The following is a 26,788-nucleotide window of genomic DNA, read 5'->3' as shown; positions in this document are numbered from 1 at the left end:
TTGAGTCTTTTCTCACCAGGGTAGGCTTCCAAACAGTAGTAACCTTCAAGTCAAAATGTTAATGATGTTGTCACTGTCTTTACTGAAGTTACACCCTGAATAACTACATTTGTCAACAGTTTGTGAGGTTCCTTGCTCAGATACTGTAGGATCATCTGGTTATTGTAACAGTCATTTTCATTTGCTAATTAACAACAAAATCTAAATGGCTGATTTTTTGTCTAGAATATCACTCCTTCACGGATTTCTTTTGATATACTCAAAAGACAGATAGCTGAGTTCAGATTTCCAACTGTACCATCTATATTTGAAATTCTTATTCCATGCTGAAGATCTTTAGTGAAAAATAACGGAGTCAGGCAGGACGAGACCACATTTAACTCTAGCAGTACATCACACCAATAGAGTAGTCCTAGTCAGAGACTGCAGTACATTTCACACCCTGATAATGTTTAGAAATACGTGGATAATTTTAAAAGGAGGGGATGGGGGGAAAGAAACATAGTTTCATTATCTGTTACAGTTATTTTCTTTATTGTCAAAAGCTCTATGAAAACCAATAAAATCTGGGAGAGTTAGCCACTGTCTTTTATTGCTTTGTTCAACAATGTTGTAGGATCAGTACAAGAATGGACAAAATGAAAACCTATCTGTGTTCCTTGAAACTTACTGTCAGTGATGATTCTGGCTGGCATACCTGTACAGAAAAACTCCCCAGGCTTGTAACAATGATTCCTCTCCAAAACTTCTTAAGCATTTACTTTAAGGCCTCCCCTTTTCCCTTATTTATTTTAAAGAAGATTATGGGTACAAAGAAAATACTTTTTCTTTCATATATGGGTGCAAAGTCATGGCTTCAAGTTTTTCACTGCTTCCTCTGAACGGATCTCCAAATATTTCATGCCAGGTCACTTTTTTTAAAGTTCTTTAGCTTGTTTATAGCTACTTTTATTTTCTCCAGGGTTACTTCCTCTTAATAAAATAGAAGGATCTTTCATCTCATCTATTGTCAAACTCTGTTTCTAAGGGCAGCCTGTCGTGCAGCACAGCAATGGTCCAAGAAGATTGTTCATTCTGCAGGGGATACTAGAATACTTTAACGTGTGTTCACCAGCCCAGTGTGGGCAAAACTCTGGCTGAGATTTGGCTTTTGGCTCTAATCCTCTCTGCCTGTTTATCAATATATGCTTCTGGGTACTCAGTGTCCTCAACATATTTACATTGTGCAGCACCACGGCAAAGCTTCCCCTGAGCTTCAGTGGCCTAAAGACTCTAATTAAAGAATACAGGCCAGGCAATTATTAGTCCTCCAACTTTAGAGAACTGAGCTGGGCATAGGGGCCAAGGATGAAATAAACAACCTCATTCCTGTCATAGGAATGAAGATGACATCGCACCAAGATTATCCTCAGCACACGTCCTGCTTCAGACAATGCAGGAAGACAATGCAACTAGGAAGATAGCAAATATTTCCAATTCTGGTAGTTTACATCATCTTTTACCACGTTAGACTTCTATTTACTCGTTTTCTTTATAAATCTTACTAACAGAGAGTTGAGGTATTAGACTGTATTTATAAATAATAAATGCATTTCTCTTTGGCTCTTCCAGCCACAGGGATTCAGTGGGTTCCACTGTGCTTTTAGTGACTCTGTTGGTTACCATATGGGACAAAGTGAGTTTTGGGAAACAAAGATTGTTGTTCTGTTTGGTTCCAAGGCTAACATAAATAAAAGGGTAGAACATCAACAGAGAAACACAGAGAAACCAACATAGAGTCTGACTTTCTTTTGAGAGACTAGTCCATCTAGGTGAGGATTAAAACCTTTGTGAATGTGAAATACACTTTTTTTTTTAAGTTTAAGATTTCACTTCTATTTCTCATGCAAGGATATATGACAGACCAGTCTTATGAATTTTTATGAGCACACACTCCAACAACTAAAATATTCCATAAAAAACAACTTTCTAAAATATTTACTTTGGGGGTATACTCTGCTAGGCAAACAGTTCAACTCGTATCAAAAATTATTAATAAGTCATAATGAGGTCTGAAATAATGAAACAGACCATGTCTGTTATGCAGGCTTTTAAAAAGACAGGGCAAGCCAAGAAAGAAAGAAAGAAAAAAAAAAAGAAATAAAGAAGAAAAGACATCAAGCTCTGTGTTTCTGGTGAGAAACATCTGTATTTTATCTCGTGTACCAGATGATGAAATTACTTTGGAAGCCAGGAGACACACTAGTGTAAGCTTGATTCACCAAGTGAATTCACACACCCTTTCAACTGGATCAGATGTTTTGCAAGTTATGGTCAGGTCTTCATTTTGCCTGTTCACTGTAAATACTGCACCCTAAAAACTCGTTCATTCCTTGGTTACATGCTTTAGTCTACCACATTCTTCTGAAAAGCACAAAAGGAAAAAAAAATGGCTGTGGAATGAGGTCTGTTTCTGATGCAAACTGAAAATGGAATATGTGCTTCTTTACATGCAGATAATATATGCTGTAGTAAATTACACAGTTAAATAGCAGCCTGTTCTGTTTGCTATTATGTACCACCCCCAATAATAAGAGCAACTTCCCAGAAGCAGCCATTGACCAATTGCAACCCTCTTGCAAATTTTCCTTTTCTTCAATACAGAGTAAAACAAAACCAGTAAAAATTTACTAGTTGAGACAAAACAACAATTCAGGCTTTAAAAGGATTATTTAAAAGGATGTTAATGCAGCTATGCAGATGTACAAATAAAGGTCTCAGAATATGGAAGGGAAAAAAGAAAGGAATGGGGTGGCCAGAAGACGGTAGAGAAATCTGCAGGAGGAAACAATGGGTCACAGTCTTCCGAATGTGAAAATGTTATGACATTTAGAGTGCAGAATTACAGCATCACGGGAAGAGGTAGGAGACCTTTTTAAGCATCATCCGTATGTGAAAATTCAGGTTGCTAAAGGCTAGTAAAAATGATTCATTATCCCATATGTTCTTAGGCATGTCAATTTCATATTCTAGCTATTTGTTTGTGAAGTAATACTATCGTTGTTAGAAGATAACTAGATTGGGAATTAATGGCTATTGGGGATTGTGATTTACTTCTCAGCACTCCTATAGTTTCCTTGAATTTACAGTTCCCATAAGTCCTCAAAATAGGATAGGTCCAGTATTTTATCATATATATATATTGTTTTCATGTTTTACTGTATCTCTATAATTGTAATTACCTCATGGAGATACGTAACCTGTTTTTGTGGTTTTATTCATGACTGTGTCAGTGTTGCAAGGCCAGTGCCATGCGCAGAATAAAATCTAACAAACTAAGTAGCATCTCAACTGGATCACATTCAAATCACATCTCACTACACACTGTAAAAGCTAGACAGGTTACCTTCTAAAAGGAATATTCTTACAGGAAGGCTAAAGCCCTGACAGAATTGAATCTGGCCAGGGATATAAAAAGCAACAAGAAAAGCTTCTATAGTTACGTAGGGGACAAAAGAAAGTCCAAGAAGAATGTAGGCCCCCTCCAGAAGGAAACCGGTGTCCTGGTTGCCCAGGACATGGAGAAGGCTGAGGTACTCAATGACTTTTCTGCCTCAGTCTTCACTGAAAAGGGCTTTTGTCTCACCACCCAAGCTGTGGAAGGCACAAGCAGGGACTGCGAGGGTGAAGAACCGCCCACTGTACTCGAAGAGCAGGTTCGGGATCATCTGAGGAACTTGAAGATGCACAAGTCCATGCGACCTGATGAGATCCATCCGTGGGTCCTGAGGGAACTGGCAGATGAAATTGCCAAGGCCCTGGCTATTGTATTTGAAAAGTCATGGTGGTCTGGTGACGTTCCCGATGACTGGAAGAAAGGGAACATAACCCCAATTTTTAAAAAGGGGAACAAGGAGGACCTGGGCAACTACAGGCCAGTCAGCCTCACCTCTGTGCCTGGCAAGGTCATGGAGCAGATTCTCCTGGAAACCATGCTAAGGCACATGGAAAGCAAGGAGGTAGTTGGTGACAGCCAACATGGCGTCACAAAGGGCAGATCGTGCCTGACCAATTTGGTAGTGTCACCCCTTCTATGATGGGGTGACAGCATTAGTGGACAAGGGACAAGCAACAGATATCATCTACCTGGACTTGTGCAAAGTTTTGACACTGTCTGTCATGACATCCTTCTCTCTAAACTAGAGAGGCATGGGTTTGATGGACGGACCACTCAGTGGATAAGGAGTTGGCAGGATGGCCAGACTCAGAGAGTGGTGGTCAACGGCTCAATGTCCATGTGGAGACCGGTCACGAGTGGCGTCCCTCAGGGGTCCGTGTTGGGCCAGCCCTGTTCAACATCTTTGTCAGCAACATGGACAGTGGGATAGAGTGCACCCTCAGCAAGTTTGCCGATGACACCAAGCTGTGTGGTGCCGTCGACATGCTGGAAGGAAAGGATGCCATCCAGAGGGACCTTGACAGGCTGGAGAGGTGGGCCCGTGCCAACTTCATGAAGTTCAACCAGGCCAAGTGCAAGGTCCTGCATGTGAATTGTGGCAATCCCAGGCACAAATGTAGGCTGGGCGGAGAGAGCAGCCCTGAGAAGAAGGACATGGGGGTGCTGGTGGATGAGAAGTTCAACATGAGCAGGCAATGCTCCCTCGTGGCCCAGAAGGCCAACCACATCCTGGGCTGCATCAAGAGGAGCATGGTCAGCAGGTCGAGGGAGGTGATTCTCCCCCTCTGCTCTGCCCTGGTGAGACCCCACCTGGAGTACTGTGTCCAGTTCTGGAGCCCCCAACACAAGAAGGACATGGACCAGTTGGAGAAGGTCCAGAAGAGGCCACGAAGATGATAAGAGGGCTGGAGCACCTCTCCTATGAGGACAGGCTGAGAGAGTTGGGGCTGTTCAGCCTGGAGAAGAGGAGGCTCCGGGGAGACCTGATAGCGGTCTTCCAGTACCTCAAGGGGCCTACAAGAAAGACGGGGAGAGGCTGTTCAGTAGGTCCTCTTGTGATAGGACAAGGGGTAATGGTTTTAAAATAGAGGGAGGTAGATTTAGGCTGGATATTAGGAAAAATTTTTTTACAATGAGAGTTGTGGAACACTGGCACAGGTTGCCCAGAGAGGTGGTGGATGCCCCATCCCTGGAAACATTCAAGGCCAGGCTGGATGAGGCTCTAAGCAAGCTGATCTGGTTGGAGATGTCCCTGCTCCTTGCAGGGGGGTTGTACTAGATGACCTTTGAAGGTCCCTTCCAACTCTAACCATTCTATGATTCTACAGATACAAGCCCATGGCACTTAACTTCCTTCTGCATTCCTCACTGCAGCAATTGTGCCATGGTCTGACAATAAAATGCAGTGTAAACATATTCTCCTTGTGGAAGCCGCTGTCTAGAAACTAAAGGTATTACAAATGTAAAGAGCTACTTCGATAGCAACTTAAAAAAAATACAAGTTTTTAAGTCTGCCTTTTATTCATAGAAGAGCATGAATACATAAGATTTAAAAAGAAGAAAGCAAACCATCTTTTATCAGTCTGAGCACCTACTGCTTGCACTGCCTGGCATAAAGATCCATTGTCCATTAGGACTGGGTAGAAAGGGCAAGATGGACAGCATGAAGAGAATGAGTAAATACTAGTAAGAACTCTTATAATGTGGTTGTGGGTTTAAATTAAATTAAGGAGGGACCATAACGTACTTCAGATGCTATTATATTTAAAGTCATGTCTCTTTAGGTATGGCAACATGTCTGCTCACAAGTCCTCAGGTTTTGTGTTGGTTTTTTTTCATAAACTTTATATTTTCCAGAACAAGCAGTGACCATGTGAAGAGGACCACACTTCTTTCCACATGGACCTATGTTTTTCACCCTAGATATTTATGAGAACTCATTTAATCTTTCTCTAAAATCAGACTGAAAAATTCTGGGAGGTCAAAGTAAGATCACTTAAGCAAGAAGAAAGGAAATATGGGAGCATTGTGTTAAATGGAGCTAAAATTTCACTCATTTTTTCCTTAATTCAGTTTGGGGTCACAGCTAAAGTCTTACTGTACTAGGTTTCAAGAGATTCTGCCATTGTCTCATTCATGTTGCACAACAAGAAACGAAAATAGAAAAAAAAATACATTTTTCAGTCTTCATCCACTCTTCCAGTTTGACAATCCCTTCAATAGACTGAATGGGCAAGAGCACTATGGTAGCTTCAGAGTTGCAGTAAACTTTAGCTCAAGAAATGGCACAGTGTGGTTCAGTTTCTCAGTTTCTAGAAAGGAACAGGAGAGACTTAGCTGGGTATATGTCAAAGTTGTTACTCATTCTGACAAAGACACAAGAATCAACGTGACATTGAGTCAGATTCTGGCCTGAATAAAGTTCAAAAAGAAGGCATTTTCATTTGTTAAAAAAAAAAAAAAAAAAAAAAAACCCAGAAAAAAAAACCAAGATAGAATATAAGTGTAAGGATAAAAACAGCTCAGTAGGTCTGAAAAGGTCATGCATTTTGGCCTTTAAAAAAAGAACAGAACAGTATAATAGAAGACAGTAGTTTTTCAGAGTTAATGTCCCACTTTTAGAACATGGGTGGTTTACAGCTCTGCATCACAGACTTACAGCTTCTACATTTACAAGTTTCATTTGCAACAATAAAAGCTAGAGACTGACATTTTAAAGGAAAGCTTTTTGGATTTCAAGTACAGAATAGCATCCTTAAGGAGAAAGTAAATACAACCCAACAGGTAAAGCCAATCACTTCCAAGCTTTCCGTTGATCATCAATCCAAAGACCAAGGAAATACATTGTACATGACCATTTTTCAGCTTTGTAAGACTATTATCTGGAAAGTTGTGATTACATTATTGGAAATAGTGCACACAGGTTTCCATAAACAAATCTGTTGCATCACATTTGCCCATTTGGGCAATTTTTTGCTTGCAAGAAAAATCACATTTTAAAACTTCACATTATTCTAAATGTGTATTGAAGTTATTTTTCTAGTAAATGAAAGTCTATTTCCAGTAAGAGCGTTATCACAGTTTAAGTGTTCAGAATTTAAAAAAAAAATAATAATGGCAAGATTTCTTCTGTCGATACTAAAGTTGGGCCATTTAACACTTTTTTTTTGATTGGAAAGCTAAACTTTACCTCCTGTGCCAGCGATCAGAAGCCCAATTGCTTGTGTACATTCCCCTCTGGTGGCAACTACCAAATATTACAGACCACAACAAATGCTCCCAAAGGGGCAAGGACTAAATGGAAATAAAAAGTGCTTCACCGAAAAACATCTTTATTTTTAATTGTAAGGCTTGAAATGTTTTTGAAACAATGAGCTCCTTTAAACATTTATTTAAACATTAACAACTTCTCTGCTTAGCCTTACCTTCCTGCTATTTATTTTTTATATTACACCAACTCTCTTGCCAGGATGAAGATCCTTTTCCCCTGGCAACATATACTTTAGTAATATTTCTCGCTTGCTTCTTCACACACATCACCGGCATTAAATTACAGCACTTAAAACTATTCAGTAGGGATTTTAAAAAAATAAAACATAAGCCAAGGCAAGGTAGCTGGATGTAAAACTGCTGAAAAGGGAAATAAAAATTAGTACTATTTACTGCATATTTAGAAAACAGCCAATGACTTTTTCAGTGGGAAAATCAGAACTCTGCCTTGACAAATTCTGAAGGTTTGTCAAAGTAACTGATGGAGGAATGGAAGATGTGCAACTGCAGGCAGACATCAGGAGCAGGTGGTCTTTCAGCCAAGGTTCTAGAGGCAAAGTGAAAACATTGATTAAAAACTACATGGCTGTGCAATATACCATCAATAATTCAAAGTTCATCTTCAGAGAATGCCAAACGGCTAGTCTCTAAAAGGGAAAACTCTTAGGATTTGCAGGCCAGTGGAGATCTTCTCTCAAGAGCAGAAAAAGAGAGAAGGTCTGCATATTTAAGGATAGGAGAATAGGAAAGCTATTAACACCAAACACTCAGCTTTCCCAGGGCATTCCTTATATTCTTACAGATGACATCAAGAAGGACACTCTTTAAGGATTTGTTCAATAATGAAGAGTCAGGAAAAAACATGAGCTAAGGAGTAGTCTCTCAAATAAATCTTGCAACAGTGAATTTCTGCATCTCACAAGAGTACGCAATGTTCACTAGCAAGTTACTCCGAGGATTATTTGGATGAGCAGAATGAAAATGTTTATGTGCTGTATGCTTAGGTGCATCTAGAGGGTTGAGAGAGGCTTGAACTGCCTCTTAGGGACACTTAAACACTTAGGGGCACTTAAACAGACTAAAATCCCCTTGGAACAGCATGTTGTAACCCGAAATACAGAAAATAGGTCTTGGGCGGCGGGGGGGAAGTCATAGAAAATATGTCAGCAAGAGACAGAAAGGATCTGAACCCACAAGACCTGCTATTGTAGAAAGCCTTACAAGATATCCATATCCACACACTTAAAAGGGCTAAGAAAAGCAGAACAAAATGCTCGTTCTCCTCAAGAAGGATGAAACTTACAGACAATTCAAAATGATATTTTAAAATTACTTTCTGATTCCAGCTTTTCACTCCCTAAACTACACAACTGTCAATCTGTATGTAAGTATATAACTTATACATAGTGCAAAGTCAGAGACCAATGAAGATTTTTTTTCAGAAAATCTCATTTCACCCTAAATGTTCTATGAATCTGACAAGTTCCCCCCCAGCTGCAGGCACCTCCTTGCAAAGAGCCCCAGCACTGAGGCCCCAGTTACACTGCTGATACCAGAAGATGGGGCATTTCATTGCTGCTTTAGGTAGCACTGAACTCACCTCACACTCTAAAGTCTCCTTGTGTGTCTCCAGTCCTTCCTCAACACATACTCCCTGTGCTATCCTCCCACCCCTGCAACTTTAGGGATTACTTAATAGTAAGCCCCACCTCTTCCACCTCTTGGGCTTCCAATGCATAGACATCACTTCCACCTTTTCTTCTTCCACGGACCAGGGGCTCTGTACCTTCCTCACTTGTCCTTCCAAAGAGCTTTTCCAGAGGTTTCAGTTTCTATACACTGATGATTACCTGGTACTGTATCGCTTAGGTTCAGCTATAGTTAATGTGAAGTCATGAAGGTGACAGTCTTCCTGTGTACTCAAACAGTGTACAGCCACATTGAATGTGGACCTAACTTCTTCACAGAAGAAGTGGGACAGTGGGATAGAGTGCACCCTCAGCAAGTTCGCCAATGACACCAAGCTGTGTGGTGCCGTCGACTCGCCGGAAGGGAGGGATGCCATCCAGAGCGACCTGGACAGGCTGGAGAGGTGGGCCCGTGCCAACTTCATGAAGTTCAACCAGGCCAAGTGCAAGGTCCTGCATCTGGGTCGTGGCAATCCCAAGCACAAATACAGGCTGGGTGGAGAATGGATCGAGAGCAGCCCTGAGGAGAAAGACCTGGTAGTGTTGGTAGACGAGAGGTTCAACATGAGTGGGCAATGCGCCCTTGCGGCCCAGAAGGCCAACCGCATCCTGGGCTGCATCAAGAGGAGCGTGGCCAGCAGGTCGAGGGAGGTGATTCTGCCCCTCTACTCTGCCCTGGTGAGACCCCACCTGGAGTACTGCGTCCAGTTCTGGAGTCCCCAACACAAGAAAGACATGGACCAGTTGGAAAGGGTCCAGAGGAGGGCCACAAAGATGATCAGAGGGCTGGAGCACCTCTCCTATGAGGACAGGCTGAGAGAGTTGGGGCTGTTCAGCCTGGAGAAGAGGAGGCTCCAGGGAGACCTGATAGCGGTCTTCCAATACCTCAAGGGGGCCTACAGGAAAGATGGGGAGAAGCTGTTCAGTAGGGCCTGTTGTGATAGAACAAGGGGTAATGGGTTTAAATTAGAAGGAGGTAGGTTTAGATTAGATATGAGAAAAAAATTTTTTACAATGAGAGTTGTAGAGCACTGGAACAGGTTGCCCAGAGAGGTGGTGGATGCCCCATCCCTGGAATCGTTCAAGGCCAGGCTGGATGGGGCTCTGAGCAACCTGATCTAGTCAGGGATGTCCCTGCTTCTTGCAGGGGGGTTGGACTAGATGACCGTTGAAGGTCCCTTCCAACTCTAACTATTCTATGATTCTATGATTCTATGATTCCACTGAGATAGCTATGGCTCAGCTCATTTAGCAGTACAGTTACAAATAATAATAATTATTAATACTTTTATTATTATTCCTCCTTCTTCGGCCTCCATGCCATGTTATGCACATAACTACTTTTCTAACAAGTGCCTCTCTGCTTAATAAAATGCCCACCATTTCCCCTTGTGGGAAAGAGCTCTTTATAAATCTCCTGTTCTCCTCCATCCTTTTTTTACTCAAAGAATTTGCTTTTATGACTTTCATTCAAAATGTCAACATTTAAAACTACTTTATCATAACAGGCAGAACAAAAAACTGTAGTGATATGCTGCATGTGGCTAAGGAATACTGTCAGCCAGTCCACTGACTTACAGAAATCATACATATCTAATTGGCTGGATGTGCTAACTGAGGTGCAAAGCTCAATCTGCAACCAACTTCTAATTTATTCTTTATGTTTTATTTTCAGCAAAATCAAAAGGCTACTGCCCTCTGTCTGCTGGCCCACAATTACTTTTTGATTAGACATCCTTTTCCCCATTGTTATAATTACTTGTACCAAAATACAGAGCTGCATGCTGGGACCTACCACATTGCACGGCAGGCTTTTTCTTTATTATGATCCTTGAATCTCCTTGTCATTTTTGAGCTGGGTACCACACTGAATAAAGTCCATGCAAATAATAAGCAAAGTCTTAGTTTTCCACAGGCACAAAAAGTCCATTTGACAGACATCAGACTGTTCCTTTTGAAGGGAAATAGCAGGCAATAGCTTCAGTGAGAGCTATTTGACAGATCTTCTTTCCAAACAGTTATTTCTCTCTCCTTTCTGCTCCAAGTTTTCTCCCTTAGTTACAGGCTAATAGTGTTCTGCAACCAGCTAGCACAAACTCTCTATGAAAATACCTTACTACATCAAGTCCCCCAAATTTACATACTTTCTAGCTCTTCCTGTTCATACTCTATTAGGATTACAGATCTGGATTTGGTTTTGGAACACTAAATTGAAACTAACATTGTTAAGCTAGATTATTGTTCTCATTTGCAATGAGTAGTCCAGAACAGTGCCTCAGTGAATGTCGGGATAACATGTGTGTTTTCCTTTATTACAACTCTTAACCTAGCATTTAAGAGAGTGGAGTTAAACACAACCATCAAGTTCTTCAACTTCGTGAATTCCAAAAATTGACAGAGGTATATTTTTGAAACAGCTTAGAAAAAGCCATAGAAAATGGCCCTTCTAAAGGGAGGGGAAATAAAAAAAAAAAAAAAACCAAACCTACAAGACAGTAAAAAACTAAACTTTTTTTCCTTCCATCCCAGATGCAAAAAAAAAATTGCGGTCCTGTGATCCTTCATGTAGGACCTGTGAGAAATCTGCCGACGTATGTACTTCATGTCCAGAAGGTAAGAGTCTTCAGCTTCTTTGGGTAAGTTTTGCAAGGGTGAAAATATTCTGTCTCCTACACACCTTAGGGAATATTTTTGTCAATAGTCATTACAAAGTTCTTTGACAGCTTAAAGCGTAGACAGGCAATCAGATAATCGCCAGGTGAAGTCAGGCATCAGCTAGGAATTAAGCACACGCCCTTGAAAATATGGGTAAAAAAGTTGTTAGGGGATGTTGCTCCTTTTCCTTCTTTTCAATCAAAAGTTGTAGACATGATGCAGGAATTACTGAATAGGGATTTATTCAGAATATGCACTAGATAATCCTGATGATTCCTTCTAACCTTAAATTTCAGTGACGGTTGAGCAAAGTATTTTGGGAAATGGCTTAAATAATGCTTTATTCATTTTTTTAAGCATCAAAAAGTTAATTTTTGAGGAAGTTTAAAACTTTTTTAATAGCCATCCAAGTCAGGAATCCTTTAAATATGTTTCTAATTGGTGCCTTTCCCCACCTGGATTCCTCTTTTCCCAGGAAAATTTCTTATCCATGATACTTGTGTTTCTCCATGCCCTCAAAAAACTTTTGGCAATGTTGCAAGTGGAAAGTGTGAGGCATGCATGGACGGCTGCGAGGTGTGCTCTGACCACTGGCACTGTCAGAAGTGTCAGGCTGAACAGGACCAGCCAGTCTTTCTCCACAAAGGCAGATGTTTACAGGAATGTCCTGAGTAAGTAACTCCTGTTGGTTGACTGCTCCTTATTTTCTCACTGTGCTCCTTCTCTTTAAAGTTCAGATTGATTATAAACCTTTCAAGGGAGATGTTAATGTAACCTAAGCTACTAGAAACTACTGCAAGGTAGAAGTCATTTTCAGCTGGCCTGAATAAACTGCATTTTTTCTTGCTTAGAGAAGAAGTGAAAAATCAAAAGTGAAACTAAACATTAAATCCTATGACAGATGGTACAGGTCCCATTGACTTCAACAGGACCATGGTACTTCAGGATGGTTCTTTATGGTGACTGAAGATAAGCCTCTAGTCATTCTCCTAACTCCTTCCTTCCTCAACATAGCACAAAGCAACGGTGTGAACTCAAACAGGGAATGTAGCAAAGTCCTGATATGGAAATGAAGTGCTTAGTGATGTGTTTCTCTCTTTTGCTTATATTCTTTACATTTTCCTGTAATAAATTGAATTTAAAAAGAAAGATTTCCATTTAACTGTGATGGAAATTAGATCAAGCACTTGAGAGATCAGGCTTTTCTGCTTCTGCGCTTTTTTCATCAGCATTCATTGCACCTATATATATACACAAAATCTGTGTTATGCAGTGTGAAGATCTCACTTGGTTATCCGTTTTCTTTACAAAAATGTGCAGCTCCTGCTTTTCTTATGATCAGAACGAATTCTCTGGCAGTACTTTCCTGCCAAGTTTGTCAAATAAGTCAATAAGGGCCAGTGGAATAGATTCTGATCATCAAATGTCAGAGTAAATGGAAAGTAATAGCACTAAAGCCTGCTCTAGTCCAGAAACAACTTTTAATATCAGAAATTGTGGCATATTAGCAAAGATAATATTGTGGCATTCATATGTTTGTTCTCACTACTCATTCCCCACAGTTATCCCTCACAGGGTGGTGTAACAAAATTAAACCTTTTCACATATCACTAGTCTTTTCAGTAATTATTATCCCCCTTTTTTTTCCAAATTCCAGACTATAAATAGTGGCTTCCCAGAAATCTTTCAGAAAAGTCCACCAGAATTAAAATCTGTTTTAGCCTCTGAGGCAAAGTTCTTGAGGCATAACTACTCTTCACTGGAGCAGAGGATTATATAAGACTTTTTTAAGGGTTTTGGCGGGGGGACAGGGACAGACATGCTTTAGGGGATGGAAGGGGTTGACTTGCTGCACTGATAATTTCTGACAGGGGATTTTGAAAGACTGGGCTAGCTGAGTACTCAGGACTGGAACAAGAGAAGAAGACAGGACTGTGAGAAACTGTAGTAGTTCAGCCCCGATCGGGACCAGACTACACAGTCTCTCTCTCACTCCCCCCACCCTCCAAGAGAATTGGGGAGATGATATAAGAAAAACAGCTCGAGGTTTGAGATAAGGACAGGGAGAAATCCTTAAAGTTACCGTTACAGGCAAAACAGACTCAACTTGGGGAAAACTATTCATTTATTTCTAAAACTAGCAGAAGAATGAGACAGGGAGCAAGATAACCTCCCCCGACCCCTCCCTCTTCCCGGGCTTAACATTATCTCTACTACCTTCCCCTCCATGAGTGGCACAGTGGGGAAGAGGGAATGGGGGTCACGGTCAGTTCATCACGCACTGTTTTACGCCGCTGTATCATCGTTGGGGGAAGAACTCCTCACATTCCTCCTCTGCTCCATCATGGGGTCCCTCCCACGGGCCACAGTCCTTCGTGAAACTGCTCCGGCATGGGTCATCTCTTCCACGGGGTGCAGTCCCTCTAGAACAGCTGCCCCAGCAGGCCCTCCATGGGCCACAGACTCCTTCAGGCATCCACCTGCTCCGGCGTGGGGTCCTCCACGGGCTGCAGGTGGATCTCTGCTCCTCCATGGACCTCCATGGGCTGCAGGGGGACAACCTGCTCCACCATGGTTATCACCACAGGCTGCAGGGGAATCTTGGCCAGGAGCCGCATTACTCCTCCCCCTCCTTCTTCACTGACCTTGGCGTCTGCAGCCGTTCCTCACAACAGGCAGGCAGACACCTCTCAGGATTCTTTTTCCATCTTATTCATTTCTCATCTCCTCTCCACTTCTTGCAGCCAGGCCGGGCCAAGTTGGGCCCAGTCAGCTGCGCGGTGGGAGGCCAGAGGGTGAGGCCTTCAAGGCCCACAAGGCTCGCACCTCCCCCTCTCTGCCCCAGCTCAGCTGCTTCACATCTTCTCCCTTTTTTTTTCTGTTTTCCCCTTCTTAAAAATGTTATCGCAGAGGCGTTATCATGGGACATTCTGCTACCAATTGTCTCGGCCTTGGTCTGCCCTAGGCCCGGCCGAGTCCACTGAACAAAGGGGAGCAACTTCTAGCAGTTTCCTACAGAAGCTACCACCTTAGGTGCCCCCTCACTAAACAAAACCAGAACAGAAACAGATGCAGGATCATGACAAAGGGTAGGAGAAAAAAAGAAGATGATAACACATGGCAGGCACAGCTCTTCCTATCTTTTCTCCAACCTGATTCCTAACACATCTCCTCAGCCTTTCTTTGGAAAGATCATCTTCAAGAATGAAAGGAGAAGCACCCCTTCACAGGGAAGAACGAGCTTGTTAATGTAAAGTACATGTTCTGATACTACTTGCTATGTCAACTTCTTCTTTAATTTCCATCAACGACTCCATACATACAAATTTGTAATCATCTCAAAATGTGGACTTGCTTGTCCTTTAACCTTCTAACATGTGGGTTTTGAGAGTGCAGGTAGATTTGATTGCATCCAGCCTCTCCTTTTATCCCTCTCCTCCTGAAATATAGGCACAATTTTTGGCTATATCTTCTTTATGATCAATAGCCCCAGTCGTGGTTGTCTACAGTTGCTCTCACACCACAGATACCAGTAAAACATGCTCCTCCTTCACTGTCTCTACCTTTCTGTTACTAAACGCAGGTACTACTTAAACACCCTGGGTTTGCTGGGTTGTTTTTAATCCCAGCCCTCCTTATTCTTCCCAGCCTTCACATTTCCAGGGTTTTCTCTTCTCTTTCTCTCCTCTAGAGCCAGTAAGGTTATACTTCTCTGTCTTTCCCTGATACCACTGTTGAGGGTCAGCTATGCAAGACTAGAGGTTGCATCTTTCTTTTCCCAAACATTATAGATCTTCCTAGCTTATGTAAGAGGGAAATCAAGAAATGAGTAAGGAAGTCAGTTCAACATCTCTCAGAGTAGGTACAAAAACAAAGGAAGGCCAGACTCCCTTCATAGCACTAACCATGCACATTGTCTGCTTACAGGCAGAGGGGTTGTAAGTGGAGGATGGGCAATAAATTGTGTGAAAAACCTCTTTGATCCAGTGAAATGTGTATGCTGGGAAAGTCTCATATATGGTCATAATTGTGATAGCCTGGACTGTTCAAGAACTATAAATTGACCAGCAGTTTGCTTTGTGTTTGTTTTCATTCAATAGGGGATATTTTAGTGATTCCGGGACTTGTAAGGAATGCAGTGGATCCTGTAAGACATGCATGGAAAGTGCAACCAAATGCCTGTCCTGCAAAAGTCCTTTGCTTCTGGAGCAGTGGAAATGTAAACCTACCTGTTCAGAGAGTCATTTTGCCTCTGAAGGAATCTGCAAACACTGCCCTGCAATGTGTCAGGAGTGTATTCACAATCAAACATGCAAAGGTATTATAAAGAACTGGTCTTAACTTGGCTAAAATCCATCTGGATCTGTCTAGAGACAGACTGACAGAAACACAGGTCTGAAAAGAAATTCTGTAATGAGCAAAATGAAAAAGGAGATGTATATATCATTGCTAATCTCTAAGATAGAGGCTAAGGAATCTGATCAAATGAAATTTATGATGGGCCTCTAAACTATTAGATCTAAACCATTAATCTGTAAAGATTTCCCATTGTTTTGCCTGTTCCTGTTGTCCTTTGGAGATTCCTACTGGTTTGTTTCTATTTCTGACCTAGTATATCGATGCCTGAACACTTGCATACACATTTACACAAATGGAAATACAGAACGTTACTTTCTTAGTTTGGTTGAACTTTACCTCTCTTTACCATTTTTTCAAATGGTTACTCAGAGTAGAGAATGAAATCTCCATAATGAAACATATTAGGAAAGCCTTGGATATCCTGGTGAGTCTGAATGCCTCCACAAAAATTTCCGAGACAGCTAATATCAAGCAAGCCATTCTGGAAACAGAAACATGGATGAAATGGGGAAAAAAAATTGTAAACAAAGCTATTAAACCAAGTACTCATAATAAAATTAGCAGCTGAATCTCACTTATATGCAAAGACAAACATTCAGGTCCATATATTTCAGCCAGAATCATATTTTAATAAAAAACAAAACAAAACTTCAGATGTGGACATCCCTGATTTTGCAGGAAGTTCATAATGCAGATATAGTATCTCAGCAGAAGTCAGTGGCAGCACGGTTTAGTTAATACTAGCAAAGCTGAACAAGTGACTTGGCTTCTCAGTCTCCTGATGTAACACAGAACATGCTGTGTGAAGGCTGGGTCATTATGGGCAGTTTGGAGGGGAAGGAGTCGAAAAAGAAAGCACTACCTTCCCAAGCTGTCCTCTGACCTCCTGTTATGACAGGCACTGCAGGATTTATGGTTTCCTAGGATTTCTTCACTCCTCACTTACAGAGGTCAGAATTCACTGCCCATTTGCTTATCTGTTGTTTGCTGTCCTCTGCAGAGTGCATAGACGAGTTCTTCCTGCACGAGGGGAAGTGTGTACCAGACTGCCCTTCTCACTTCTATGCTGAGGACAAGCACTGCTTTCCCTGCCATGCAGACTGCAAGGATTGTGACGGGCCAGACTCCGACGACTGCACTGAGTGCGCCATCGACTTCTTTGTCCTCTACAATGGCATGTGTTTTGAGCAGTGCCCTGAAGGGACTTACTATGAAGAAGCCACGGAAGACTGTCAAGGTTGGCAGCTCTTGTTTTCCCCAGAAGGGTACTGAGATACATGCAGGTGTAGGTACACAGTCTGGATAAGACTATCCCAAAAGGGCCTGCATGTGCCCTTGTAAAATTAAAGCTGAAGTAACAATCTGAAGTGCAACAAGAAATGGTGACTTTCCTCCTGTTTGTCCATTTCAGCATGCAACAGGACATGCCAGACTTGTTCTTCTTCCACTGCCTGCCTTACTTGCAGAAATGGCCTGATGCTGAACGACGATGGGCACTGTGTGGCATCTAGATACTGCTCTCGCACCGAGTACTACGTTGAGAAAACTCAGACCTGCAAGCCTTGTCATAAGAAATGCATTCACTGCTCAGGTCCCACTGAACACCAGTGTCTCAGCTGTGCAAATAACCACTATCTTCTCAGTAAGTGTCTTGCTCCTGCCTCTAGATTTTATTCTGCGCTGAAAGCATGAAATAGGCAGGTTTCTTTCACACTTATGAAACATATAGGGCTGCTTCCGCCAATCTAAATATTGCAAAGTTGACTTGACAAGTAGGGAGCTTGTGCAGAGATAATTACTTCTGCATGGCTACCTAGAAACTCTTTGTGAGACTGGGCTTGCCACTCACTGGGGCCAAAGCAGGAATTCTAAGTAGTGACAAACTCCATGGCTAAACAAAAGTTGTATTTACTTAGTATACACTGTTTTTGTTGCTTCCTACAAGGAACTTAAAAAGACCAGAGTGATATCTGTAGCTTTTTTTTTTTTTTAATGTACACAAAAAGAACTCATATTTTCATGCTGGCTTGTTTAATCCGTGCAGAGGTCTGACGAGCAAAGAAATACTTAAGTAGAGCTGTTAAAAAGTTGTTCATGGATCATTAGGTCAGTATCTAGTGGATGGCTGAGGTGCAAAACTACTTGTCCAACTTTGGAGCAAAATACTGTTGTCTTAGAAACAAATTGATAAAAAGTATAAAATCCCTGACTTAAACTTCACTGCTTTGCATATTCTTTAAAAAGCAAAGAAAAATTTTAGAAAATCATTGGCAGCAAAAGTCATTGGCAGTAAAAATCATTAAAATGATCTTTCATGCAGGAAAAATCTGAAGTGTCTTTGAATTAAAACTGAATCTGAGCTTTTTGAGCCTAATTCTGATGCAGACTTTGAATTCTTAACTTTCTGACGTCTTGCATCAGACCTGTCTTTTTCATTAACACACTCAGTTGCTTTGCACCATTACAACTGGTAAAGTTGATGGAAGTACGTAAACAAACATTATCCGGTGGAGAAAGAATTGCAAGAAAAATAGAAATAAGGGGAAATATCTTCCTTTGCCACCCAAGCAGCAAAACTATAAAGACAAGCTAGATAATGTGTACACGCTGCTAATGAGTAATCACTGCTCTTTTAGCTTGATGCATTTGCACTTATTTGTGCCAGTCCTAACTTCTCATTCAAGATTCCTATTCTAGTGACCCTCTGAAATCTCAGTGAAAAAGTGAGATGTACCTGCTACTTTACACAGCCTTACAGGCATTTATTGCCATAACATAAAGCAGCAGCCACAGACAGGGATAAAGACCAATGAAGGAATGTCATTAAAACTGGTAAAAATGTCATTTAAAATGGTAAAAATTTACCATTAGATTCATCGTATACACAGAAGGCAATGAGGTTAATGCCCAGAGTGAAACCTAAGGAAAATGGCAATGAAGATATAAAGTTTCCTAATTGCTATTCCTTTTTTGCATATTCTGAAAGAAATCACAGCTATTGTTATTACATATTATGCATTTATATTTCCCAAAGATAAAAAATTGTCAGTTCTGAAGGGCCTGCTAATGTACATATAAATGCAGAACTGAGGACTAACAAACTGACAAGACTTAGAAGAAACAAAAAATAATCATATAGCCCAACATTCTCTTTTCTTGTTCTGGTACATGCTCTAAGAGCATCTCTTGTTAAAAAGTTTGCTCTAGCACAGCTGTATGAGAGGTTCTATAGCAGCAAATACTGAATATGATGTGTTCTTCTGCATTGTTGTCTGTGCAGATACAACCTGTGTTGAAACATGCCCAGACGGGTATTATGTTGACAGCGACAAGGGACAATGTTCCCCATGCCACAGTGCCTGTGTCACTTGCACTGGAAAACACAGCACACAGTGCCTTTCCTGCAAACCAGGCTGGTACAGACAAGGAAAAGGATGTGTAAACCAGTGTCCAGCAGGGTAAGGTCCAAGATCTTTAGCTAAAAGAGCTACATCAACGGGAGAGAGCTTTGAGAAATTAGATCACTCTGCCCTATTCTACTTCAGAGTGAATTAGAACTGAATTCTATTTTCAGGGGAAAAATTATTATGTTGTCCCAGTACAGAGGTGGTGGAAAACCTCCCTTCACAGTAGAAAACTAAAGTTGGTGCCCAAATTGGGACCATCTTGGTGTGGTGTGGCCATTCTTATATTCTTATTTACATACTTACTTTGTGTCTGAATTCACCCTGGATTTTAGAAAGCCTTGCTTGATACACCTTCAACTTACCAAGTCTTGCTTTATAGCTGAATTCCAATGGCCAAGGAGAATTAATGGAAATTAATTTTATTTTCACTGAGATTGCAAAAGTTTTCTGTGGTCACATCAATATCGCTTTTATACATCAATGTAATCACAGTAAAAGCTAAGGATGAAGGATGTTTTGGCTTTCCTGTCACTGCTGGGCTTTATGTAAAATCATGAATTTCTGATATGTTTCAGATATTTTGCACAAAACTCTACTGGATCATGCGAGAGATGCCACAAGGGTTGTAAGGAGTGTATGGGGCCTCGGCCCACAGACTGCCTTTTCTGTGATACGTATTTTTACCTGTTGCGATCCAAGAACAAATGTGTTAGCTCTTGTCCTGAGTATTATTACGAAAGCAAAGACAACAATGTCTGTGAAAGATGCCACCCTTCCTGCCAAACTTGTGAAGGTAAAAGTATACGCTCTGCTTTGACCAAAAAAAAACCAAAAAACCTCTCTACTCCAAGATTTGGAAACACTTCACAAAAAGACATAACACGTACAGCACTACTAACCTATCCATGACCTCAGTAGGTGCGGCGGCCAACGCAGACCTCCGCTGGGGCTGCCGGGCTCTCCTTGGCCCTGGGTGACTTGCCGCACTGGCTGCTCCACACTGCCACCTTACTTTTAGGGCATTGATTGATCAAGATCAAAGCAAGGATATGAATTCCTGATAAGCTCCCTGCAGGGCTGCCTCCAGCCACAGAGCATGAGTGTAAAGGCAGTCACTCATGGGAAGGGCTGGGAGAGAGTCCCAGTGCCAAGTCAGTGAAAGGAAACAAACAAACAACAGTAATAAATTTTCCATCAGCCAGGCCTGTCACAAAGATGCTCATCAATTTCAAAAAAAGGGCTCTGTTGCTTACAGAGCTGGACCTCGTTTCTCACACAAACACTGAATAATGACTGAATAATACCTCACTCTTCAAGATGTCCTACTATGTGTTACTCTGTGAAAGCCAAGGAACCTAAATCCAACCACGTATCTTTACCGTCTGCAAAGGGAAGAGTAGAAACAGCTATAAAGCATCTCTTCAGGGTAAAAAGCAAAACAAAATCCCCTAAATCAGTGATGTCTGCTGCTTTCAGTATAGTGAAGTATTTTTCAAAGTTAACTTTGAGAGGCCATCTGTTTTGTTCTGCGATACACTTACACATTCAGTTTCTTCTTTTCCCTAATTCATCCAATTCTGAAGCAAGAGGCACTAATCCCCTTGGACCCATTCAGTGCCCTTTTCTATCTGGACGGTGTCAGATGATAGCTAACAGGCACTACTCTGCAGCTTATATCACACCGTATTGTAACACTGTCATGGTTTTGTTAGTGAGGGGGGGCCTAAGGTGGTAGCTTCTGTAGGAAACTGCTAGAAGTTGCTCCCCTTTGTTCAGCGGACTCGGCCGGGCCTAGGGCGGACCCACTGCTGGCCAAGGCCGAGCCGATTGGTAGCAGAATGTCTCGTGATAACGCCTCTGCGATAACGTATTTAAGAATGGGAAAACAGAAAAGAGAGAGGAGAGAAGATGTGAAGAAGCTGAGCAGGGGCAGAGGCACAGAGGGGGAGGCGTAGGCCTTTGCCTACGACAAACACACAAAATTTGTTTCAGCTAGTGATTATACTGGATAGCACAGATGGCTGACTGCAACACAGCAGTATTTTAAATTGTGGAAATAACCCTTAGAGTGAAGCTACCTTCAAGAACTATTAAAATGTAACTGTATAACAACATTATAACAAGTAACATAAATGTTTTGGCTTGAATTTGGGACAAAAGGATAGCCATTTTAATTTACAGACTACTTCCATTGATTTTTACGTTATTTGGGATAAATACTACACGACAGATTTTCTGTCATAATTACAGAGGTGCTAAGATGAAACACAAGCCAGTCCTTCTGAACAGCAGTGTTGGTGTTCTGAAATGCATCTGCATTGCTGATGTATGAGCAAGGAAGCGTTGCAGTGTCTTTTGTTTCTCAAGAGCAGGAAAGCAAACCCTGCACTGCTCATAAAAATCACGTAGTAAATTCACTGGGTAAGAGAAGGTTGCTAACTTCAGCTGTTCAGCTGCTGTTAAGGTAAGCTGCTTGCATTTCCATTTTGTTCCTTTCAGATAGTGGCAGAAAATGCCTAGTTGCAGGGAATTGGACAGGTGCATCTTGACACATAGGACAAACCCTTCACTTCAGTGTTTCACAGAAATACTGCATCCAGCATCTGTATTCAAAAAGAGTCTCCAACACACAAAGTGCATATGATGTCCTGTTTGTACCTAGTGAAGATTTTTTTTTCTTATGCAACTAAATAATTTATTTTGCTATTCAAACACAAACATACCTTAATTCATTGTGGTTTGAATATGGTTAGCAAGCAGGCCTATTAAGTACTGACTATGTGAAGGAGAGCCAAGGGGGCCAAGTTCCCCACAATTTTACTTTAGTACACTGATCAAATTGATTTTCCTGAATGTGTTGCAGCTGATTCCCAAATCAGCTTTTCATGAATATCAAAACACGTAAGAAACACACTTTGTGGGCACATAAAACCTCAAAACTAGGCCCAAGCTCCTTCTAATACCAGCTTCCTCATGCTGAACTCCTCACTGCTGATTCTTGCTGTTGACAAATACCCTTTTCTTTGGTGGCAGTGGTCAGTATATTTTTAAAGGAACTCAGATGACAACTTTTCCTGTTGTATTATTGTTGTTTTATTTGCCTTTCTAGGAAAGGGAGCATTCAGCTGCACGTCTTGTGTATGGAGCTACAGTTTATTAGGTGGAATGTGCAACTCAGACTGCTTTGTAGGTGAATACAAAGTTCAGGAGACACCAGGACAAGAGGTACCTATTTGCAGGCATTTTCCCTTGTTATTTTTATGCTAAAGTTTAACTTCTGAACACAATACAGACAACATGGAATGCTCTTCTCTGAGTTTTCAAGGCTGCTTATCTTTACATATACTTACCCTTTTCTTCTTTTGGCAGTAGAAGCATTGTTTCTCTTTCTGGGGTTGTCTACTATAGAGTAATCCTCTACCAGTAAATTTAAAGGCACAACTTTGTCAATGATGATACCAAAGCCATGTGAACAAAATCAATTATATTAGTAAGACAGAAATTCTTTTCTTCCAGTATAACAGAGATTTCCCCATGGATTTCTGCTGCTTTTTCTGTAAGAAATCACATTGCATTCCTGATTGACAGCTCTGCTGGCAAAAACCTCTAGTGGAGGGACAGGCTGAAGTTAACAGAGCTGTATATTTAGTAGAATAGGACCACAATTAGGTTTGGGTCTGTGCCACATGTCTGGGCACTCCAGCTTCCAGATTTCCACACCAACTGCTTTCCAAAGATGTTTATTCAAGAACATTGCAGCAAGGCAAGCCAGCTGGCTTGAGATGCTGCATACCCTGGAGTCTCTGGCCTGGAATATCCCCTTAGAAGTGCTGCTTCGTAACTGTGAGCCTGAGAAAACAGCCTAAGAGCTGGAGACCACAGAGGCACACAGTTCTTTGCAAGAGCTTTGAAACGGGACCTCCCACTATGACCCTGCCATCTTGCCCAAGTTCTTTGATCCAGGACAAGCAGCCTCGCAGGTCTGACAGCAAGTTTGATGACAGGTTATTTGAGTTTCCAGATCCTCACAGTGGATATGAAGTCCTGGTCTCACGACAGAAAAACAGCAATTTTTTCCCAATAGGCCAGGAACCATGAACAGTGGAAGCCCTGAAATACCTGAGCTCAGAGCATTCTGCAAGGCAGATGTGACAACGATGATCTCTAGTAGTCTTTGTACAGAGAGGGTCCCAAGAGCCTATCTGGAAATTTGAGAAGTGTATTTGAATCTAAGCTATTTCTGTAAAACAGAACCAGCACGACCTAATAAAAATCTGGTTTGCTAGAAAATTCTAGCCAGCTTTATTCCTTATTTCTGCTCCTGCCCAAGTTAGAAAGGAAATTCATTCTCTCAGCTGCCTTTTTTTTTCCCCAGAATATTTCATGTTGCTTCTCTCATGTCAGTTACTGTCAGCAATACAAGTGAGTGAACTTCCTGAATGCCGCTTTAGCATCAGTACTACCAAAGAACCATAGACCTGCTAGCATGGGACTAGCAAAATAAAAAGATATTTTTTGGCCAAAGAGCTTACAATCTGAATGAATGTTATCTTGCTGTGTAGCTAGGTGAGATCTCCATGCTCCTACAACACTTTTCCCCCTCTCCTTACAAGCAGAGCACCGAGAACCCAGGAAATACAAACAAAATTTTAGTTTTCCTACTCCTTGCTGTATTTTGCCATTGACGCTCCTGGTGCCCAGAGACGACCACCCAGACAGTGAATGACAGCACAGAACTTCCAGGCCAGGTCCAAAGAATCCCGAATGAAAGGGGCATTGCTTGTGTTCTGTGTCTGAAGGAGGACGAGCCCAAGTGTGAGAGATGTGACAGCTCATGCACCGAGTGCAAGGGACCCGGGCCTCTCAACTGCACGGTCTGTCCGGCCAACATGCAGCTCTACCTGGAGGAAAGCCGCTGCCTGCCCTGCTGCAGCGATTCCGACACACCGAGTGCCCCGGAATGCTGTGACTGCAGCGAAACACAAGGTACAACCACGCAGGAGAGCAGTAATGGTGCTGAAGGGCTTTGTGACCGACTAGGCTGATGTTTAAAAATCTAAAGGGGAATAGAGTAAAAATGTGCTGCTGAGCTGCAGGCACACACTGTGTCTCTACTGCTCCGTCACCAGAATGTGAAGGGCTTTTTGCAAAGAGCAGCTATTGCGACTGATGCGGGAGATGGCACCTGCTTTCACTACAGCTGTCGTGTTAAATGGCCTGGCACTTCATAAACCAGGAGACTGGGAAGTGCTTGCTTCAGTGGATAGCCATATTAATCACTGCATATTGAGCTCATCATGTCAAAATGTCTTTGCGTGCCTGCTAGCTTTTCTGCTTCTTTCTGATTATTTCTAATCTAATAAACAAGCATAGCTATCCCAGCAACATTGCTTACATACCTACACCATCACAGCTACAAGAACACACTTGTGGTATTGGAACAGTGAGGTACTTAATAGAATGCATCTGAAAATGTAAGCAGGCCTAAACATTGTACTGGGTTTTTTTAAGACACATTTTTTTACCCCTCGCCCTCCCTAAACAGGCACAAAGGCTTATTTAATGTTTTCGGTTTTTTTTTAACTGTTGTTGTAGATGATTGTGTATTACGGACCACCCTACCACCCAAGAGCAAAAGCAAAACTGCTTTCTTTGTTATTACTTGCATTTTACTTCTCCTTGTCATTGGAGCCATTGTATTCATCTGGAGAAAATCACGAGCCAAAACCCAGGCTGTCAATAAAGGTGGGTATGAGAAGCTGACAAATCACTCCAAAACCTTTCCGTCCTACGTGAGCAGCTACCACGAGAGTTCCAGTTACCAGGAAGATCAAGTGATTGAGTACAGAGATCGGGATAATGAAGATGATGATGAAGAAGATGACATTGTATACATGGGCCAGGATGGCACAGTCTATCGCAAATTTAGATATGGACTTTTGGAGGATGATGAGGAAGATGAGCTTGAATACGATGATGAAAGTTATTCATTTAGATAACTCGTTACTAATTTATTAATTTCCTGCTCTGTTGCTTTTCCTATTAAATTACAGCAATTTAGTTAAGTATGTTTAGTTACTTCTTTGTATGCTGAGCTGAAGATTTTAGCTAACAGTTATTGTGAGAGCAGAACGGTTTCTAAAAACATTTTTTACCAAAGCTTTACAGAAATCCTTGTTAGGCTTTTAAGTAGCACTCCAGATATAGGCTGGTTAAAAGATTACGTTTCTGTGCATTTGTGTGGAGAGTAAATCCTTTTCCAACATGTTATTTGTGTGCATTATAACTAACACGAAGTCTGCTTCAAACCATGCACACACACTTATTGAGAAGCTTGCCAATCACTACTAGAAATGTCCAGATATAAACCAGATAGGTGTACTTATCTACCTGATGAATGCCACTGGGATAGGGTGCCAGTAGTTTACTACTTTCTGATTATAGTTACTCAGCAATTTGCAATAGAACAGGCAAGTTTGCTGACTTTACCCAGATTTTCTTCATTGGTATCGTCTGGTGCTTCTGTGTTCCTTGAAGCCAACACATTCCTACTTAAAAATTGTGCACCTATGACATGATGTTTTAAGGTTTCTGATTGTGACTCTACTCCAGGCAACTATACTGTATTCACAGTTTGTATGAAACATACCTAAAATATTTTATATACTAACCTCTGATTAATCTTTACTGTGGTGTTTGTCAAATAATTGTTCATTGTAGACACCAACTTCAGGGTTTACTGCAAAGGGAAATACAGTCTACAAGCACGCCCATGAAAAAAAAGGACACCTCCTGTCTTTTTAACTACTTTCTCAGTGATTTAAACACTGAATATTTATACAAGCAGCTTTTCCATTTCTGTTGTAGATTGCTCAGGATGTTCAGACAACGGCACTTATTTGGTAACGTAATTTAAAGGAACACAGCAGTGTGATTTTTTTTATTATTATTACAGAAATGTAATTTATCATACTAAAGGAAAGGATGCTGTTTATGGACCTTTGTTGTGAAAGAATAAATTCCTTGCACAAAACTTGCCTTGAAAATGCTGTTATTTGCCAAGTTTCATGCGCACTCCAGAGTTCCTTTAGATTTCCAGTAAGAAATTGCTCTAGAATTAAAAATTAATTAATTAGATTTAGTGTCTGCAAAGGAATTGTGTAAAAATATCTGATTTTTATAGCTCAATGCCTCAGTCAAATTTTTTATATTAAGTATTCCTAAAGACATCAGGATAGTTCCATCTGTAAGCTTAAAGAAGTTTTACGGAGGTTTATTGCCGCTTCTTTGAATTGTAACCTTTGAATCATTGCACCTTCAGTAAGAGGAAGGAATTAAAAGTCACATGACTTCACAAAAGCTAAACAGAGGACCTATATTTACCAAAAGTTATACAACAGTAAGGTACTTCAGAAAGATGCATGTTATCTGTCCCTTTAATTAAAGTTCAGCTCTGGTGAAGTTCTGAAGAA

General features: G+C 41.3%; 1 protein-coding gene across 2 annotated transcripts in view; it reads left to right on the top strand.

Annotated features, from left to right (window-relative positions):
- The window catches only part of PCSK5 (proprotein convertase subtilisin/kexin type 5), a 260,397-nt gene extending 235,082 nt beyond the window's left edge, over positions 1–25,315 (top strand). Inside the window, exons 28-37 of one of the 2 annotated variants that reach the window (XM_086770052.1) lie at positions 11,425–11,508; positions 12,026–12,221; positions 15,651–15,868; positions 16,910–17,146; positions 17,321–17,551; positions 19,190–19,367; positions 19,892–20,109; positions 22,426–22,541; positions 24,119–24,302; positions 24,912–25,315. In XM_086770052.1, the coding sequence (XP_086626178.1) occupies positions 11,425–11,508; positions 12,026–12,221; positions 15,651–15,868; positions 16,910–17,146; positions 17,321–17,551; positions 19,190–19,367; positions 19,892–20,109; positions 22,426–22,541; positions 24,119–24,302; positions 24,912–25,315 (2,066 nt within the window). Of the gene's footprint in view, positions 1–11,424; positions 11,509–12,025; positions 12,222–15,650; positions 15,869–16,909; positions 17,147–17,320; positions 17,552–19,189; positions 19,368–19,891; positions 20,110–22,425; positions 22,542–24,115; positions 24,303–24,911 lie in introns of both variants that reach the window. The other variant, XM_086770051.1, reaches the window with a different exon arrangement.
- Positions 25,316–26,788: the final 1,473 nt, after the last annotated feature.

This window comes from Chlamydotis macqueenii, chromosome Z (genome assembly GCF_036417535.1).
Source record: "Chlamydotis macqueenii isolate bChlMac1 chromosome Z, bChlMac1.mat, whole genome shotgun sequence".
Classification (NCBI taxonomy): Eukaryota; Metazoa; Chordata; class Aves; order Otidiformes; family Otididae; genus Chlamydotis; species Chlamydotis macqueenii.
Note: the sequence above shows the minus strand (reverse complement) of the source record. Positions and strands in the feature narration are given on the sequence as shown.